The sequence below is a fragment of the Hyperolius riggenbachi genome, chromosome 2 (assembly GCF_040937935.1).
Source record: "Hyperolius riggenbachi isolate aHypRig1 chromosome 2, aHypRig1.pri, whole genome shotgun sequence".
NCBI lineage: Eukaryota > Metazoa > Chordata > Amphibia > Anura > Hyperoliidae > Hyperolius > Hyperolius riggenbachi.
Window position 1 is genome coordinate 149,418,921 of NC_090647.1, and position 18,592 is coordinate 149,437,512.

The 18,592-nt window shown below is 45.5% G+C and overlaps 2 protein-coding genes across 2 annotated transcripts in view; both read left to right on the plus strand.

Annotated features, from left to right (window-relative positions):
* LOC137545906 (tubulin alpha-1B chain) overlaps positions 1 to 18,592 on the plus strand; it is a 267,551-nt gene that overhangs the window by 212,739 nt on the left and 36,220 nt on the right. The window lies entirely within an intron of this gene.
* LOC137545904 (tubulin alpha-1A chain) lies at positions 1,152 to 10,758 on the plus strand. Its single transcript, XM_068267670.1, has 4 exons — positions 1,152 to 1,272; positions 3,165 to 3,387; positions 7,927 to 8,075; positions 9,558 to 10,758. The coding sequence occupies exons 1-4, from the start codon at positions 1,270 to 1,272 to the stop codon at positions 10,536 to 10,538; spliced, it is 1,356 nt and encodes a 451-aa protein (XP_068123771.1). The 5' UTR covers positions 1,152 to 1,269; the 3' UTR covers positions 10,539 to 10,758.

An 18,592-nucleotide genomic window follows, 5' to 3' on the forward strand; every position in this document is an offset into this window, starting at 1 on the left:
AATGTTTCACATGCGCCGTTTTCGTTCCATGTAAATACATTTTCTAATGTGCGACCTTAACATCGCACTGTGAAAGTGTATATGCGTTGCGTTAGGGCCACGTTGTGCGACCTTAACGTCGCATCAAACGCAAAGTCCTACTGTGTAAGTAGCCTAAAGCTTTTTCACAATACACTGCTATGGAACAACTGATGGTTAAAACACAGTTTTTTTAGCATGCAGTGTAAAAGAGGCCTAGTAGACACTTCACTAGAGCTTTGCCACTCGCTGGCAAGCTCAGCATAATCACCACAGAATCGCCCACAGTGTAAAACAGCCCTTAGCGGTGACCACATTACCTGCCTATATACATATGCATTCAGCAGCCATGTCTATATTGCAAATGGATCACAGGAGCAGTCAGGTTCTACCTGCATGTCCAGCCTGCAAATATCTATCAGTAACTTTAGACAATTATCCACTAATGAATGCAAAAGTGACCAAAAAAGAAAATATTAGGTTGCAAACAAAAGACAAGTATTGCACTACAGTCGCATGCTCTTTATTCATTTATTAGGAGCAGTAATGATACTACTAAACACATTCCTGGAAAATCCTAACTCACTGATGAGAGCTCATGCTTGTTATCCACTTTCTATCTGTACAATATATAAAGAGATTGGTATATAGAACTACAGGGCGTGTTTTGGGGGTGGTACACTATTTACCACATTTTGGGGCTTGGGATTGAAGCTATTTCTATAATCATTTCCTCATTTAATTTTAATTTCCTTCTTTTTCTGACTGAATTAGTGATAGATGAGTGAGGTCTCTGATAATGGGCAGAGTACACAGTACAGGGACCATACTGCAGTATGTGATATGTATGGTAGTATCTGGTGTCTTTGTTTGCCCGTCTCCTATGGTGATTCAAGGCTTCCAGAGCCACCATTTTCCGGGATGGGATGATAAAATTGCCAGAATATGTCCCAGCCCCTCTTTGTCCCACTAATAGCATGCATACTCCTAATGAAGGGAGGGACAGATTACCTCATCCTATGACAGCTCAACCAATGGCTGTCCCGATCTCCCGGCGCCTGGAGGCAGTCGAAAGCGTCCTGTCCAATGAAAAAAATTCCAGCCTGGTTTCCATGACAACGAGATTGTATATAAGCAGCAGTGTTGGACCATGTGTTGCAGGTTCTCTTACACCGACCTCCTTAGAGTCGCACTGTAAGAAGGTATCCTTCTCCTCCTTCCTCTCGCCCTCTTCTCAGCGGCACAGCAAACATGGTAAGAAGAACAAAGGCTGGGGTGGATTCCCGGAGGGGGGGGGGGGGGGTCATGTGTAGAAGACACAGAACAAAGAAGATGATTTGTGGTTCTCTGCTGGGTGATGCACTGACTGGATGTGCTCATGGCTGCAGGTGGCTGTGAAAGAAGCATCCTTCCTTTTGGTACACTGGCTAGGATGACTGTGGCTGCTGGTGGCTGTGAAAGCATCCTTCCTTCTGATGCACTGACTAGGATGTGCTCCATGGCTGTTGGTAGATGCTGGTGGCGATGAAAGCATCCTTCCTCCTGATGCATTGGCTGGAATGTGCTCCATGGCTGCTGGTAGATGCTGGTGGCTATGAATGCATCCTTCCTTCCGATGCACTGGCTAGGATGACTGTGAAAGCATCCTTCCTCTTGATGCACTGGCTGGGATGTGCTTCCATGACTGCTGGTGGCTGTGAAAGCATCCTTCTCTAGGGGGAGACAGAGAATGACAGTCAATGGCTTCTATGACAGCCGAGCCTTGTGCCTTGCTACATTACTACAGGTTTATAATGCTTTAGTATAGGGAAGTTGATGAGGATGGCGTAGGATCTGTTATTCTTTAGGAGGGGTGACATTATGCTGGTGCTGGCGTTAGTGGGATTTTTCCTATGTAAGTGCATGTCTGGAGCGTCTGCGCACCACGCCCTATCAGCTGAGAGCAGCCATTCCAGCATAGCAGCAGCGCTCATATTTTCCTGGCCTCGGCTCTGTCCCTGTGCTGGAGTCTCACATCACAACTGTGCAGGAAGCCTCTGCGGCTGACAGCTCGTCTTTGTTCAGCTGTGACTGAACGGGCAGAGAATCCCATTATTGTGGCTGTAGATGACATAAGTGTATCAGCATGTAGGACCAGCAATGGTGACCTCAGCATCACATCATCAGTGGCATGGCGTGCTATTGTAGGGGGTGGGCATCTGAGAAGTATATGTCTTGTGAATAGATGTTTTGTCTGCTTGTTGTTAGCTGCCAGCTTTAGGCCAGCAGGCATTGTTATTAAGAGATGAATGGGAAGAAGGAGAAGGATATGGGAGGATATGAGTAACCTTTCTATTTTTAATACCTTGTTATTGTAGTGAAAAAAAATAGTTGTTAATAAGATGTGTCATTTTTGACAAATGTAACTGGGTGGGGTTGGGCAGTGTAATAAGGATGCTATATCCGCCTCATGCACAGCTGGCTTGTTCCGGATTGGTAGCTAGGTGAATGGGGGAGGGGTCTGGGAACAACACACTCCCACCGACTGCCATTCACAAAGACAAGATGCTTCTTGTAGTGCTGCTGCAGTGGGTGTGGCATTAGGGCCAGCTGTCTCCATTTCTCATTGTTCAGCCAGATCCTTGTACCCCAATCTTCATCCAAATCTATATAGGGTATAATCTTGGACTATAATCACATGACGTGTGTATATAAATATTTATTAACACATGTGTATATTGTGTAAATAATACACGTGTGTGTGTGTGTGTGTGTGTGTATTACAGTCATTTCTCTCTCTCCCTTTCCCCCCCTCTCTCTCTCTATATAGTTTACAAGTTTAGACCTTTATTATATCAGAATTGGCCATCCATTAAATATTTATAAAGACAAATTTGCTGGGACCTGAGGCCTGAGTTTACTATATCCAGAGGTTGTCATTGTTCTATTTTTACTTTCTACATCCATTCAGTACAATAATAACGTACAACAGATCAGATTCACAGCTGATTTTTCTTTTCCTGACATTTGTTTAAACGTTCTTATTGTAAAAGTCAAGTGGGGTGTAAACAGAACCTGTATTATTGCAGTTTATAGAGAGCTGTTAAACAGAGCAAACACTAACATGAAACAAAGCAGTCACCACCTGTCCTCTGTTTTCTGTGCAGCGTGAGTGCATCTCTATACACGTTGGCCAGGCTGGTGTGCAGATTGGTAATGCCTGCTGGGAGCTGTACTGTCTGGAACATGGCATCCAGCCTGATGGACAGATGCCCAGTGACAAGACCATCGGAGGAGGGGACGATTCCTTCAACACCTTCTTCAGTGAGACCGGAGCTGGCAAACATGTCCCCAGAGCTGTGTTTGTAGATCTGGAACCCACAGTCATTGGTAAGAGACATTGTGCCTGCGCTGTCAAATAAAGAGAGAAGCGGCTGTACAAGCAAAATTTATATTGTGTCAGTATTTTTATCATATATAATAAAAACAGCATAAGTATTTTTGGTTATCCTGGATGTTTTAGCATAGGAAGCATAGCATTCTACCATCTACTGTTACTTGCTGTAACAACCATGCCATGCAGATAGCTTTCTTCTCCCTCACCTAATAATGACTAAATAAACATATATGCCTTCACCACAAAGCTTGGAGTTCTGTGGGTATTTCTTAGTAGGTCAGGAGTGCCATGGTTACAGTTTCCCCTTTAAACATAATCCATATTATACAGCAGTGTTTGTGAGCATTATAGCATGTTTATTAATTAATGCGTTACCTATGTGCCCCCCCCTACAGTGCCTAAAATCTCAAGCACCACTTGATGCATACTGCATACAGTATATTTGTCAAAAGACCAAGTCAAACCTTCCTTGATGCTTTTAATGAACTATACATACTTAGTCAGGTTTATTTATATATAATTTATTGCTCATTTTATCTCCAAACTTTCTACAATGGATTGCCTATGACAAGTACCCTGGTGGCCTTACTATAGTACCCTCTGGGGTTTGGGTACCGTGCGTTGTGAACCTAGGCTTAGTGGCGTAGCAAAAGGGGGTGCAGAGGTAGCGACCCATCGGGGCCCTTGGGCTAGACCACAGTATTAGCACTTTATTGCTCTTGTGCTTGTAATAATCACTTCTATAGATGCTTTGAATAGTAGTGAACATAAACACACTGCTTCCCATCCCCTTCTTGCACCATTGCCACTCTGGCTGTCCTTGATTGGTTTTGGTGCGCCGGATCAGTTTTTCTGTATAGCATGCTTGGTGGGGCCCCAATGCAAAACTTGCACAGGGGTCCACAGCTTCTTAGCTACCCCACTGCCTAGGCTACAGCATTCCATTCAGAATGTCACCTAATCTGCAAGTGTCCATGACTTCTACAGCATAATACATTTATTGTTATTTCAGTGGTCTTAAAGGGCAAGTCTGAGCAGGAACAAAACTGAAACTATGAAATCTATATGCGTTGTTTTATTGTTTAGGGTTGCATTTGGCTTATAACCTTCAAAATAATCTTATCAAAGTGTCCCCACTGTTACAGCTGCTATCTGGTCCAGACCTCCATATATTCTAACATCAATAATTTACAGATTTGATGTTATTGCACTGCAAAGCATGATGGGAGCTGAGTATTGAGTGAGCAGTGCTGGGATCCTTATGAACCAGAGTTTACCAGCTGCACTCATACCAGTATTGTGACTGAGGCCCCTTCCTCACCTGCATGTATCAGGAAATGTACACCACTTGTGTTTCTCTGCATTTCTTCCTGATGTAGTTTTGATTTCCATTAATTACAATGTAAATTAAAAGAATCACAATGCGTTTGTAAGAATTCCTCGGGAACAATGTGTTGCGATTCTATAGTGCACTTTAGAGCTCCCTGCGGATCGGGCTGCTTTGTTTTTTCTAAAACCGCAAATGTGGGGAAGGGGCCTAACAGTAAGCAGCAGTGTGAAAACCCCACCCAATTCCCAGACTGAAGCAGATCCAGGCGTACCCTGCTGACTGCATACACTATTCTTCTTCAGATATTCAGTAAAAAGCATAGGAACTGGGATTATGGAAGCTGAATTTGGTGATTATTTATTTTAATAAAAATAGAGAACAAAATAAATTGCCATTTTTTTACTTCTTAGCATTTGAAAAGTATGATTGCTACAATTATAAAAGAATGCAGTCAAAATTTGATCACAAGTACCATAATTCCGGATCAGTATATTTCTGGGCGCCGTCATAGCAGCGGCTGCCAGACCCCGAAGTACATCTCCCTCTGAATTGCTACAACTCGGAGGGGGAATAGTATTTAACGCCGCCTCGGAGTTTAGCGGCAGTGGGGAAAGCCGTCATTCGGCTCTCCCCGCGCCGATCTGAGTGGCGCTGAAATAATATGCACCCACATAATTCACCTAAATCGGCCATTCACAACTCCTTTCATTTGAATGAGGCAATTGTTCAGCCCCTTTCTTCCAGACAGGAGGCTGAAGGTGAGGCGTTCACCGCCTGTCAGCTGTGTGATCCGACCGGGTGCTTACTAGCAGGATTTGGTCATGCTGAGATGTGACAGGCCACTTTTTTGCCACCTGGTAATCCACTAGAGTCAAATGCCGTCATGAGTGGTGTAACAAACAGCACCATGATGCAGCTGCATTTTATTGGTACCCAAAGGCGCTCGTGGTCAGCAGATGCGATACTGAACTGTTCAACAAGCATGCAGAACAGGTCTTACTAGAAAGAGTAGCATGGAGTGACTGATTGCCTATCATGGCAGCCACTTATCAGTATTTCTCACCGTGGTAGTGGTAGTAAAAAGAAACACCACTGCTCTTCATTCTTCTCCATTGATGGCTATGGCTTTTTCATTAGCGCATTGCCTCATTTGGACATATGGTGATCTGAATAATGCCATCCTCTCTGCAGGAATCTGATCAGCAGGTTTATTACCTTATAGGTATCTAGTGGCTATATTACAAGTGCAATGAGTTGCTGTAGGTTAGGGACCTTAGTAGGTGTATAAAATATTCTCTTGCCTATTCTGAGACCTTAAAGGCATCCTTTAGGGGAATATGGTAGCTTCCATTGCCATCCACATGAAACTGCCAAACACCACTGTTTGGGCAGGCCTGCCTCATGCCAGCACAGAGCAGAGTAAGCAGCACATGCAGCTGGTAGACCGCGTCCTGAAATACTATAATTGGCTCAGATAAATTGGATGAGATACACGAGTTACTTTGCAGTCCACACAATGAAAGCAGACTTCTTTATGAGTAACACATTTTCATTATCCTCGGTTTACGCATCAATCCTGTTATTACGTGGGTGTCAGCACAGCATGTGGAGCTCTTACTGAACTTCACCTTCTTAGGAGCTTTTATGGTAGCTTCACGGTATTTAAAAGACTACTATTAAAAAAAGTTAACTTTAAAATACATACACACAAGATGTACATTTGTCCTAGGGCAGAAGCACTATAAATGACGTTTTCCTATGTTGCTGTCAGATAAAGTACAGTAGGTTGTAAAAAACTGATGGTTCTGGGAGAATATAACTTTTTTTTATATTCAAAAACATTTACTGACCAGCACTTGTCAGTCCACCTGTCAAAATAGTGAGCAAACACATTGGGGTGGCCAGCCGACATCTTTGTACAGATCCATTCCAGGGAGCGATTTTGTACACAATCAGGGCTGGGGCCCACTAGACATAGCAAATTGCTCTAAAAAAACCCTAAAGAACCAACACTTTTGAGAGTGATTTCAAGGAATGTGATTATGGGCCCTGCATTCCTTGGATGAAATTTCTCCAAAGATGCTGGAGGCAATGTGATTGCATTTTCAGCAAATCGCAATCGTTCCTGTGGAGTCTCTGCCATAGGCTTTCATTGGCAGTTCACTCTTGTAGGCACTCTACTAGGCTCCAGGCCTAGAGGAAATACAGAAAAACCTCCATATGGAGATGGACTAGTCCAACACGTGATTTTTACTACCTACTGTGACAGCAACATAGGAAAAACAAGTTTTACTTGTGATGCTGAGTAAGGCTTGTTAACCAATGTGGCAAAACAATGGATTCCTCTCTAATAAGGAATGGATCCCTACCACACACAGCACTTCAATTTTCAACAGAAAATTGATCGATCCACAACATTGCATTGTTTGATGCAGTGCGATGCTATGGGCAGTCCATCTACCACCGATCTTACCCCCAAACTGACCTTGATCTTCCTATCCAAACCCATACTGAATTAGACATTTGGGGAGAATCTATACCCGTCAAATTGATCGAATCTGCCAGCAATTGAATGGGAAAGTTGATAAGTGTATGGGCACCTTAAAGTGGACCTGAACTCTTGCACAGGGCAGAAGGGAGACAGAGAGAAATGTACCCTGTATGTATTTAGAGAGTTTAGCCTGTTTAATTCCCCCTCATTTGTATCTAATCACAAGCTGTAATTTGATATCTCCCCTGTGTCACCTGACTGCCACGGCAGAGATGGCAGATAAGCTAATTTGAAAGAACAGGATGTTAGCAATATCTCTGCTTCTATGGATCAGAAAGTAGAACCAGTGCAGATTTATTTTAGTATTTGTATCAGCGGTAATAAAGAAATGTTTTTTGTTTAAAGGTTATTATGCTGTTGTGTATCTTTTAGAGCAGTGAGGATGTTCTAAGCTCAGGTCCGCTTTAACCAGCAGTCTTGGTACCGTCTGCTCAAATCTCACGCTGCATAACTGGGAACTTTACATTCTCTGGCTTGAATGATTCTGTCTTTACATAATAACTTTAATCTGCTCTTTGAGTTACTCAGGGAAATGAATTGTACGCTTCATAACCGATGGCCTTTTTAAAACATAAATATCCTATCAATAAGAGACTCCCTGTGTGATTAAAAGTATTTTACTTACAATTGTGATTTTTATTTTTTGTGCAGATGAGGTGCGCACAGGTACATACCGCCAGCTCTTCCACCCAGAGCAGCTCATCACCGGCAAAGAAGATGCTGCCAACAACTACGCTCGTGGCCACTACACAATTGGCAAGGAAATCATTGACCTTGTGCTGGACAGGATCCGCAAGCTGGTAAGCCCTCGGATAAGTCTCCCATGGGTTTGCCATCAGTAAAGTCTCCTTCATTATTTCAGTATTGTACATTTGTCACTATTATTTTTACTGCAAAACAGAGCCCATAAGAGCTGTGGCCAGCTTTCTGAGACCCCTTTACACAGCTGCTAGGGGAGTGGCCTCATTGTAGCATCATATACATACAATCCAATCTGCACTGCTGGTGCTTTCTTGTTGCTGTATAACCGCTGTTGAAAAGCAAATAAAAGCTGAAATTCATCACAGAAGGGTCGAGTCCAGATTGGATTGTATGTGTATGGACTGTATTGCATGGTAGACTTGATGTAGCTCCTACCTTAATCTGTGACTCCCCGTGATCGATTGGACACAGTCTGAGGCCCATGGACTTTTCTTTGTTGTTCTTTGTTGCATTGCTGGGTGGCATGTGGAGAGGTCGGGTTGAAAGCAAGTTCAGATTTCATTACAAGGAGTTAAGGTGGCCATACATCAGGTGACTTGGCTGCCGATCGACCTTCCAATTCGACTATTATAATCGAATTGGATGAAAATCGGTGCCGCCAAGTGCATGCCTGACCAACAATGCAACCAATTTCGGGACAAAAGTTAGTCCTATTCTCGATCGTGCATGCTACAAGATGTTGCTCTATCGGATGTGCGGTGGTAACGGCATGCAATTTCCAGACAAACGTGATGAAACCCCTGACGCTGTAAATGTCCCCCCGTGCATACATTACCTGTCCGTGGCCTGCGCATGTCCCTTCGCTGGCTTCCAGGCGCATTGCCCTCTCTTTACACGCACGCCCCACGTGGTTTTCTAGTAAGGGCGTACGTGTGACGCCACATGCAGAGGAGATATCCCGGAAGCAGCGGGGGACAAGCGCAGGCAGAGGACAGGTAATGTACCCTTACACGTGTGAGGAGCCAACAATGGCATAAACGTGACAGTGGGCGGGTTGAGCAGTGATAACAAAGGTATAGGCCTTCACTCGGCCAAGTTGACCGCCAGGCAGTAGACTGGGGAATGAGGTGGGTCATTATTGGCCACCTCAGCTGACTTTAAAGGACAACTGTAGTAAGGTATATTTAGGCTGCCATATTTATGTACTTTTAAACAATACCAGTTGCCTGGCAGTCCTGCTGATTCTCTGCCTTTAATACTTTTAGCCCCTTAACAAGCATGCAGCAGATCAGGTGTTTCTAACATTATTGTCAGATCTGACAAGATTAGCTGCATGCTTGTTTCTGGTGTTATTCAGACACTACTGCAGCCACATAGATCAGCAGGGCTGCCAGGCAACTGGTATTGTTTAAAAGTAAATAAATATGGCACCCTCTATATCCCTCTTGCTACAGTTGTCCTTTAATCTAGCGTGTGTATGGGGCTTTTGTGTTTATAGCTTCTAAACCATCTGACTCTTAAATTGCACAATGTTAATGAAATATATTTGTTATTTTAACTATCATTTTATTCCTTAACAGGCTGACCAGTGCACAGGTCTTCAAGGTTTCCTGGTCTTCCATAGCTTTGGTGGTGGCACTGGGTCTGGCTTCACCTCTCTTCTCATGGAACGTCTCTCTGTTGATTATGGAAAGAAGTCCAAGCTGGAATTCTCAATCTACCCAGCCCCCCAGGTGTCCACAGCTGTTGTTGAACCCTACAACTCTATCCTTACCACTCACACCACCCTGGAGCACTCAGACTGCGCTTTCATGGTAGACAATGAGGCCATCTATGATATCTGCCGTAGAAATCTAGATATTGAGCGCCCCACCTACACCAACCTTAACAGGCTGATAGGTCAGATTGTGTCCTCTATTACAGCATCCCTCCGATTTGATGGAGCACTGAATGTAGATCTGACAGAGTTCCAGACCAACTTGGTGCCCTATCCTCGTATCCACTTCCCTCTTGCCACTTATGCCCCAGTTATCTCAGCTGAGAAAGCCTACCATGAACAGCTGTCTGTGGCTGAAATCACCAATGCTTGCTTTGAACCAGCTAACCAGATGGTGAAATGTGACCCACGCCACGGTAAATACATGGCTTGCTGCCTGTTGTACCGTGGTGATGTGGTGCCTAAAGATGTTAATGCAGCTATTGCCACCATCAAGACAAAACGCACCATCCAGTTTGTGGACTGGTGTCCAACTGGTTTCAAGGTTGGTATTAACTATCAGCCACCAACAGTGGTTCCAGGAGGTGATCTGGCCAAGGTGCAGCGTGCTGTTTGTATGCTGAGCAACACCACTGCCATTGCAGAGGCCTGGGCCCGACTAGATCATAAGTTCGATCTTATGTATGCCAAGCGTGCCTTTGTGCACTGGTATGTGGGTGAGGGTATGGAGGAGGGAGAATTCTCTGAGGCCCGTGAGGACATGGCTGCCCTGGAGAAGGATTACGAGGAGGTTGGTGTAGATTCTGTGGAAGGAGAGGGTGAAGAGGAAGGAGAAGAATACTAAATGTCAAAAGGGTGCTGTTTTTCACAGGGAACAATAAAACATCTGAAAACATTCACGTTTCTTTTCTCAACCAGTTTATTCGTGTGTAGCAACTTTATGTTCAATGTATTTTTGCTGCATTTAACTGTTCTGGTCCAAAACACTTGAAAATCATGGCAGACCCAGTCAGTACGTTTCTGTGTTGGGTTTGTTAATAAAACATTCCCTGTCTTACATATAACTATGTCCTTGGTGTATTTGTTACATTAGCATGTGTGTAATACAAAGGTAGCAAAGTGTGAATTTTCGTATGTTCTCCAAGATTTTGTAATATTCGTGTTGCACATAATCAAGTTCTTTATGAACACATACAGCAACATAATGACAGCATTCTAAATAGAGTAGGACTACCATTCTCACGTACAGCATTTAAGGAATGAAAGAATTATGATCTTCTGACACATGTGGAAACCAGAACCAGCATGTTATTCTAAATACTACAGTTCAGTGCATACATCCCACCAGGGCCGGCCTTAGGTTTCACAGCACCCTGAGAGAAACCTGATATTTGTGCCCCCCCTTCATCCACTTCGCGCATGCGCGGATGTGTACGTACACACACACACACACACACACACACACACACACACACACACCATATGTAATTCCTTTTCTCCTGAGATATCTCCTAGGACAGCATTTTTCAACCAGTGTGCCGTCCTCTTCCCCCCCCCCCCTCCCGCACGTCCCCGCGGCCGCCGCTGCTATTACCTTCGCAGCGGCCGATCTCCCCTCACCAGCGCATGTGTTTATTTAAGGCAAGCAGCGTATCTCCCGGCTGCTCTGTGATGCGCAGGAATCAGGGCTCGGTTACCATAGTAACGGCGATACATATCGCCGTTACAGGAAGCCGCTGCCCTGCTTCCTGTCGCATCACAGAGCAGCCGGGAGATACGTTGCTTGCCTTAAAGAGAATCTGTATTGTTAAAATCGCACAAAAGTAAACATACCAGTGCGTTAGGGGACATCTCCTATTCCCCTCTGTCACAATTTCGCCGCTCCTCGCCGCATTAAAAGTGGTTAAAAACAGTTTTAAAAGGTTTGTTTATAAACAAACAAAATGGCCACCAAAACAGGAAGTAGGTTGATGTACAGCATGTCCACACATAGAAAATACATCCATACACAAGCAGGCTGTATACAGCCATCCTTTTGAATCTCAAGAGATCATTTGTGTGTTTCTTTCCCCCTGCAGCTATCTTCCACTGAAGTGTCAGGCTGTTTCTTCCTGCAGAGCGCAGACAGCTCTGCCTGTATGTAATTCCTCAGTATGTGAAAGCCCAGCCAGCTCAGAGGAGGATTTATCCAGCTTGTAAAAGATAATAGAACAGAGAGAAGCTGCACTAATCTAAATATCACACAGGCAGTGTGCAGAGAGAAGCCTGGAGGGGGGAGATGCATCACAGAACCACAACACTGAAGAACTTGGCACCCTTCCAGACACAGGCCTGACAAGTCTGACAAGAGAGAGATAAGTTGATTTATTACAGAGATGGTGATAGTAGAACGTGCTGCAGTAAGCCAGAACACATTAGAATAGCTTTTGGAACTTGTAGGATGATAAAAAACAGGATGCAATTTTTGTTACGGAGTCTCTTTAAATAAACACATGCGCTGGAGAGGGGAGAGCGGCAGCTGTTAAGGTAATAACAGCGGCGGGGACGGGCGGGGGCACCACCTACCCATACTGGGGCACTATTCTGGGGCACTATACTGGCTATACTGGGGCACTATTCTGGCTATACTGGGGCACTATGTTGGCTATACTGGGGGCACTATACTGGGGGCACTATACTGGCTATACTGGGGGCACTATTCTGGCTATACTGGGGGCACTATTCTGGCTATACTGGGGGCACTATTCTGGCTATACTGGGGCACTATTCTGGCTATACTGGGGCACTATTCTGGCTATACTGGGGCACTATACTGGCTATACTGGGGGCACTATACTGGCTATACTGAGGGCACTATACTGGCTATACTGGGGGCACTATACTGGGGGCACTATACTAGCTATACTGGGGCACTATACTAGCTATACTGGGGCTCTATACTAGCTATACTGGGGGCACTATACTGGCTATACTGGGGGAACTATTCTGGGGCACTATTCTGGCTATACTGGGGGCACTATTCTGGCTATACTGGGGCACTATTCTGGCTATACTGGGGCACTATTCTGGCTATACTGGGGCACTATACTAGCTATACTGGGGCACTATTCTGGCTATACTGGGGCACTATACTGGCTATACTGGGGCACTATTCTGGCTATACTGGGGCACTATACTAGCTATACTGGGGCACTATTCTGGCTATACTGGGGCACTATTCTGGCTATACTGGGGCACTATTCTGGCTATACGGGGGGCACTATACTGGCTATACTGGGGGCACTATACTGGGGCACTATACTAGCTATACTGAGGCTACTAAACTCCCTCTTACACTGGGGCAACTATGCTAGCTATGCAGCCGCACCCCAGCCCCCCCCCCCCCCCCCATAGCCTGCTGCGCACGGCACTGTCCACTAGGTCGCGCAAAGAACAAGCCCCCCCCCCCCCCCCCCCCCCCGCCATTCCCCGGAGAAAAATTTGGTCAGAAAGTGTTCCCCGGGCCGGAAAAGGTTGGGAATCACTGTCCTAGGACAACCTTTTTTGACGTTGTTACACATCACGCCAAATGCTCAGATCTCTGTGACACGTCTCATATGTATAATAGAAAAAATACTATTGATAACCACAAATGGATGGAAAGAGTGCATCATCTTAAATATACTTAAAAATGAAGGCTAGAACCTTTCAGGAATATTAATAAAAACAGTGGGACAGTTAGCCCCCCCCCCCACCCCTACCATTTAGAATGACAAAGAAAGACAATTTGCACGACACGTTATAGCTGCAGTGTCCCCCCCCCCCCCCCCCCAAAAAAAAAATAAACGCCTTCAGACTCAGAATAGGTAGGTAGCCAGGTATAGGTGCCATAGTATAGGACCTCATGTGTAGGTGCCCTCAATATAGGTTGCCAAGCATATGTGCCCCCAGTATAGGAAGTCAGTTGAAGGTCTCCACCCCCCCCATAGGTAGCCAGGAGTAGGTGCCTCCAGTATAGGTAGCCAGGTGTTGGTGCTCTCAGTAAAGGTAGCCAGCTATAGGTGACCCCAGTATAAGAAATCAGGTGTAGGTGCCCTCAGTATAGGTAGCCAGCTATAGGCGCCCCCTTGGAAGCCGGCGCCCTGAGCGACCGCTCTGGTCGCTCATATCAAAGGCCAGCTATGCATCCCACAGTGTCTAGAGAATATTTAATTAAAGGTGATGAGTGGAAGATGCCCAAAGAAATGCTATTTTTTCTGACCTGCATGCAGCTTGAAATTGGTCCAATCAAAATCAGCTGCATCAGCATTCGACAAGCTGAATGCAATTTTATACAAGTCAAAAAATTAGCATCTCATTGATCATCTGCAATGAGGACCAGATCCCACTACAGAGTCAATGCAGCCAGTTCTGACCGTTATGTTTATCCCATATAGCGTAAGTCTTGCAGTTAGAACATTTGTTACAGGAGAGGTTTAGCTTTGTCAACTTTGGCACAGGGGAGCAATCTTAATGACACATCTCCAGACATAAAAAGATAAACATATCCCTGATAGGCCATTAGATACCTATAAAGAAAGATGTAAAAATATATACAGTAAGTATGGTTCACTGAGGCTGTTGAGGGCACAGGCCATGTTGTATGGTGGGGTGCCCTATGCCTTACCCCAAACCTTGCACTGGCGAGGAGACGCTGCACCATTTATAAAATGGACTGTATCGTGTCCCCATCCTTTGTATGCCACTTCCCAACTGTGCCATCCAATATTTGCACTTTGGCTTAGAAGGACCAGCTAGGTTTCAGCAGAGTGCCAAGCATGCACATGAAACGAGGAAACAACTACAGAAGAGTAGAAGTGCTTAATAGCACCCCACAACCGAATGCAAGCATGAGGAAGATTGAAAGCATGCTTCAGGTCTTCTCAGTGGTGCTTAAACCTCAGGGAGTACTACAGGCATTGACAAATAACCTGAAGATAGAGACAAGATAAGGGCCAATTCTGGATGATTAGCATCAGTGAGGGTTAGAAGGGGTATCAGGAGCATGACAGGACATCCCCTGGATAAAATGATAAATACCTATGGTAACTTAAATTGGCCTTCGCAGTGTTTGAAACACAAATGAACTGAAGACCTAAAGCAAAGTACTAAAGAAATAGCTTTTCACCTTTTCTTTTTTTTTTTGCACAATTGAGTTTCCTCCCAGTGGGCAGAGACAGTCATCGCTCGCAGGAGTTTTTTTTTTAGGATACCTGAAGAAAATAGTTCTTTACTGCAGGTACATGTATAACACTACAATTAAACTAATTAATTAACTTAGGCAACCTTCACCATGGTCCATTATAACTAAGGTAAAGGATGCAGATTCTTAATAGGTCATTTTTTTAAATAAATCCAGGCTAGGCATGCAAGATCATTTACATCTCCAAGCCAAAAACACCTTAGACCAGGGGTCTCAAACTCAATTTACCTGGGGGGCCGCAGGAGGCAAAGTCAGGATGAGGCTGGGCCGCATAAGGAATTTCACAATCGCGGCGCATCGCCGCCTCTGCCCGCCCCTCTCACTCTTCCTTCACAGAGAGGGGCGGGGAGAGGCGGCGATCCGTGCGGCGATTGACGTCAGGAGGGGCAGAGCTGAAGCTGAAAGCTCTGCCCCTTCCAAGAAATGCCGGCGGATTGCCCCCCGGGCAATTTGGGGGGTCTGCAGCCCTCGTTTAGCGGCGGGGATGCGGCGGATTACTTGGGAGCACTGAAGCAAACTATAAGGAAGCTTTTGCCGGTGAAGGCCACAAAATATTGTATCAAGTGCCGCAAATGGCCCGCGGGCCGCGAGTTTGAGACCCCTGCCTTAGACCATCAAGTGCATTTTGTTCTTGCAGATGATCATCTACCCTATACACTGATCAGTCAAAACATTTCAAACATCTGCACAAGAGCGTTTATGTAATTGTTCATGTTACTTATTTGGACCCCTTATTTGGATGCGCAGTTTGGAACCTGCGCATGCGCAGCTCTGAATCCCTTGTCATTGTTGTGGGAAACTTCCAAGAGGCTCTTTGACAGAGGGAGTCAGTCAAAGAGGATCCATGTGCCATCCCTTAGAAATTCTCCATGTGCAGGTATATCCTCAATCACCCGCTGTGCTCTCAAAAAGGGCTAAGATAAAGGGAAGAAAAAGTCAAGAAGGAAATGCTGGCAAGTTACATTACTGTGGAATGTTTGCTGTGTGTTCCAAAGTGAGCAGAGCCAAAACCTGGTCTGCCACAATGCACTGGGAGAAGACTTCAGCAAGACATCATAGCCTAGGCTTAACATCACCAGGAGGGCTGGGTTACATACCAATATATAGATATAGGAAGTGTCTCTAATGCTGAAACCAAGATAATTGACATAAAATTGGGTATCTGGAATTTGTTAGCATATTCCTCTATGTGTCGTAGCAGTCCCTTTTTAATGCGTTCTAGAGCAGCTCTCCTTTGCAATCACACCAGATGGGCAAGCCTTTTGTACCTTTTGAACATAAATAATCCTTAGGAGCCCATGGGCTTGATTCACAAAAGGGTGCTAACTTAGTTAGCACGCCTAAAGCTCTTTAGGACGCACAAAGTTTCGCGCGGTAAGGTAGCGCACACAAAGTTTAAGCGCTGCGCGGTGCATGCAAAACGTTGCATCGGGTGCACCCTGTCACAGGACCCCTCGTGGCCAGACCGCAAATGCCTTCCAATCGGTTTCAGCACACAGACCATGCAAGCTGTGGTCGCGATCAGTGCACAGAAACCGATAGAGTTTTGGCAGCAGACCGACCAGAAGGGAGCCTGTCGGTTACGGTAGTTACGAATTACACACTATTTCAGGGTATAACTGCCACCACCTCTGTTTTCTGAGACAGAGGGACTCACTAACTGGCTGAGCCTAGATCTACAAATAAAAGCGGTTAAACACACTCTATTCTGTCTAGCTAGCAACAAAAGTAGCGTTTCTCCAGAAGTCTGGGTTCAGTTTCTGTATGACTGAATAATAGGGTAGCTGAACAAACAACTGACGATAGCGTCGGTTTATTAATGCAATATAAATAATTAATATATACAGAAAATGGTTAAAATCAACAATTATGGAGACGAAGGATAACACAGTATGAAAATAAAAGGGAGAAAATACTTAATTCATGGAAAGATGTCCTTTCTGGGAAAATCGTAAAGTTCCTGGTTTCAATTCAGTTCAGTTAGTAACAAAGTTCTTTGTTTCAGTTACGGAGCAAAGTCCAAACAAGATGGCCGCTAACCACTTGTCCTCTGGCTAGCAGCAGACAGGCTCTCATACAGATGGAATTTGGAGGACTGAGGTCCGCCTGCTGGCAATGTGCTTTTGATGAAGCTGGCTCGGGGGTGTGGCCGTGCCTGCCCCCTTTGAATTACCAACCAACCACAGTTCAAGTCCTTGGGGAGAGATTTAGGCTTAAACTTATAAAATGCTGTAACTCATAAACGATTCATGTCATATTTAGGTTGATATCAGATTCATACTTGTCAGAAAATACAGATTAATATGATATCAGACGTGACTACGGTAGCGGGTCAGGTTCCTGAGAAGATTCCTACCGCAATAACTGGACGAGATATTGCCATGAATGTTATATCAGTACGTTGGGCAGACTTTAACGAATAAGACTATATGAATTTCATAGCTGTGCGATACACGGTCTCCATATACCGACAAGAAATCATCCAACACATGCATTCAGATCTGCCCTCCATCTGTGCCATGGAGTCTGTGGGAAAGCAGGTTTTGCGTAGACCTCCTGCTGTGAGGGAAGTGTCCTTTGAATAGGCTCACCATTTGGTGACTATGGACATCTCCCTGAGGTAATTAAAAGTAAACATTCTTCTTGGACACAAGCATTGTCCAAGCTAATTAAGACCTTCCCCCAGGCCTTCTACCCTAGTCAGAGGGAGATTACACATCACATCTCGGTTTAACGATTTGTGTCGCAAACCGACCGCAATTGCGTTTTGGCCGACTGGGTGTCGCACCTCCCCCTCCTGATGCTGTGTAGGGGGGTGTCACCAAGACATCCTCCGTAGCAGCCATTGGCACTGTGCGGTCTCGAGCTGCCGGTATGGCGGGATAACCCATTGGAGCCTGCGGCTCGGTTCACCTGGACAGGTCGCTGTCCGCTACCCTCAGGTTTGAGCCAACATGGACCGTTCTGGACAGGGCGTTTGCGCCACTGCGTTCGGATGTGGTGTCTGCCAGGACTGCTGACAACGGGCAGTAGGTGGGGTAGGTCAACAGCCAGCCCACGCAGGGGTTCCCTGCTAAGTGGCTGTGGACCTTAGGGGACCCGTAGGAATCCCTGGACCTTCCCAGCTCCTGACAGAAGGCACATGCTTTGTAGTAGTTTGCTACATCCCTGTTCATCCTGGGCCAATAAAACTGTGTCCGAATACAAGCAAGTGTCTTGCGGATCCCTGAGTGCCCTGTCAGAGGATTACCATGTGCGGATTTCAGCGCATGTCCCCTGAGCGCACTCGGGACCACAAGCCATTTGGTATTCGCAGGTGATCTACCTGTAGGGGACTGTACAGACTCACTGTACAGTCTCCCACCTTCCCAGTACACCTTGAAAGCGGCCCCGTCTGCGAGGGGCTCAGAGGCTTGCTGCCTGAGCGCCTCCAGACTTGGGTCATTTTGTAGTGCTGCTGTGAGTACAGCGCTGTCAGTTTCAACCAGCTGGCCCATGACACATGAAGTCAGCGGCTGAAGGGTCTCTTTGCTGGGGTCAGTACTGATTGAGGAGTTTGGCGCTGAGCCTACAAATCTGGCAGCACCCTGGGTGACTGCTAGTACAGGCACATCATTGTCATTACTATAATCAACATTCTTCACATCATTGACACATGCCTTAATGACAGTGACAGG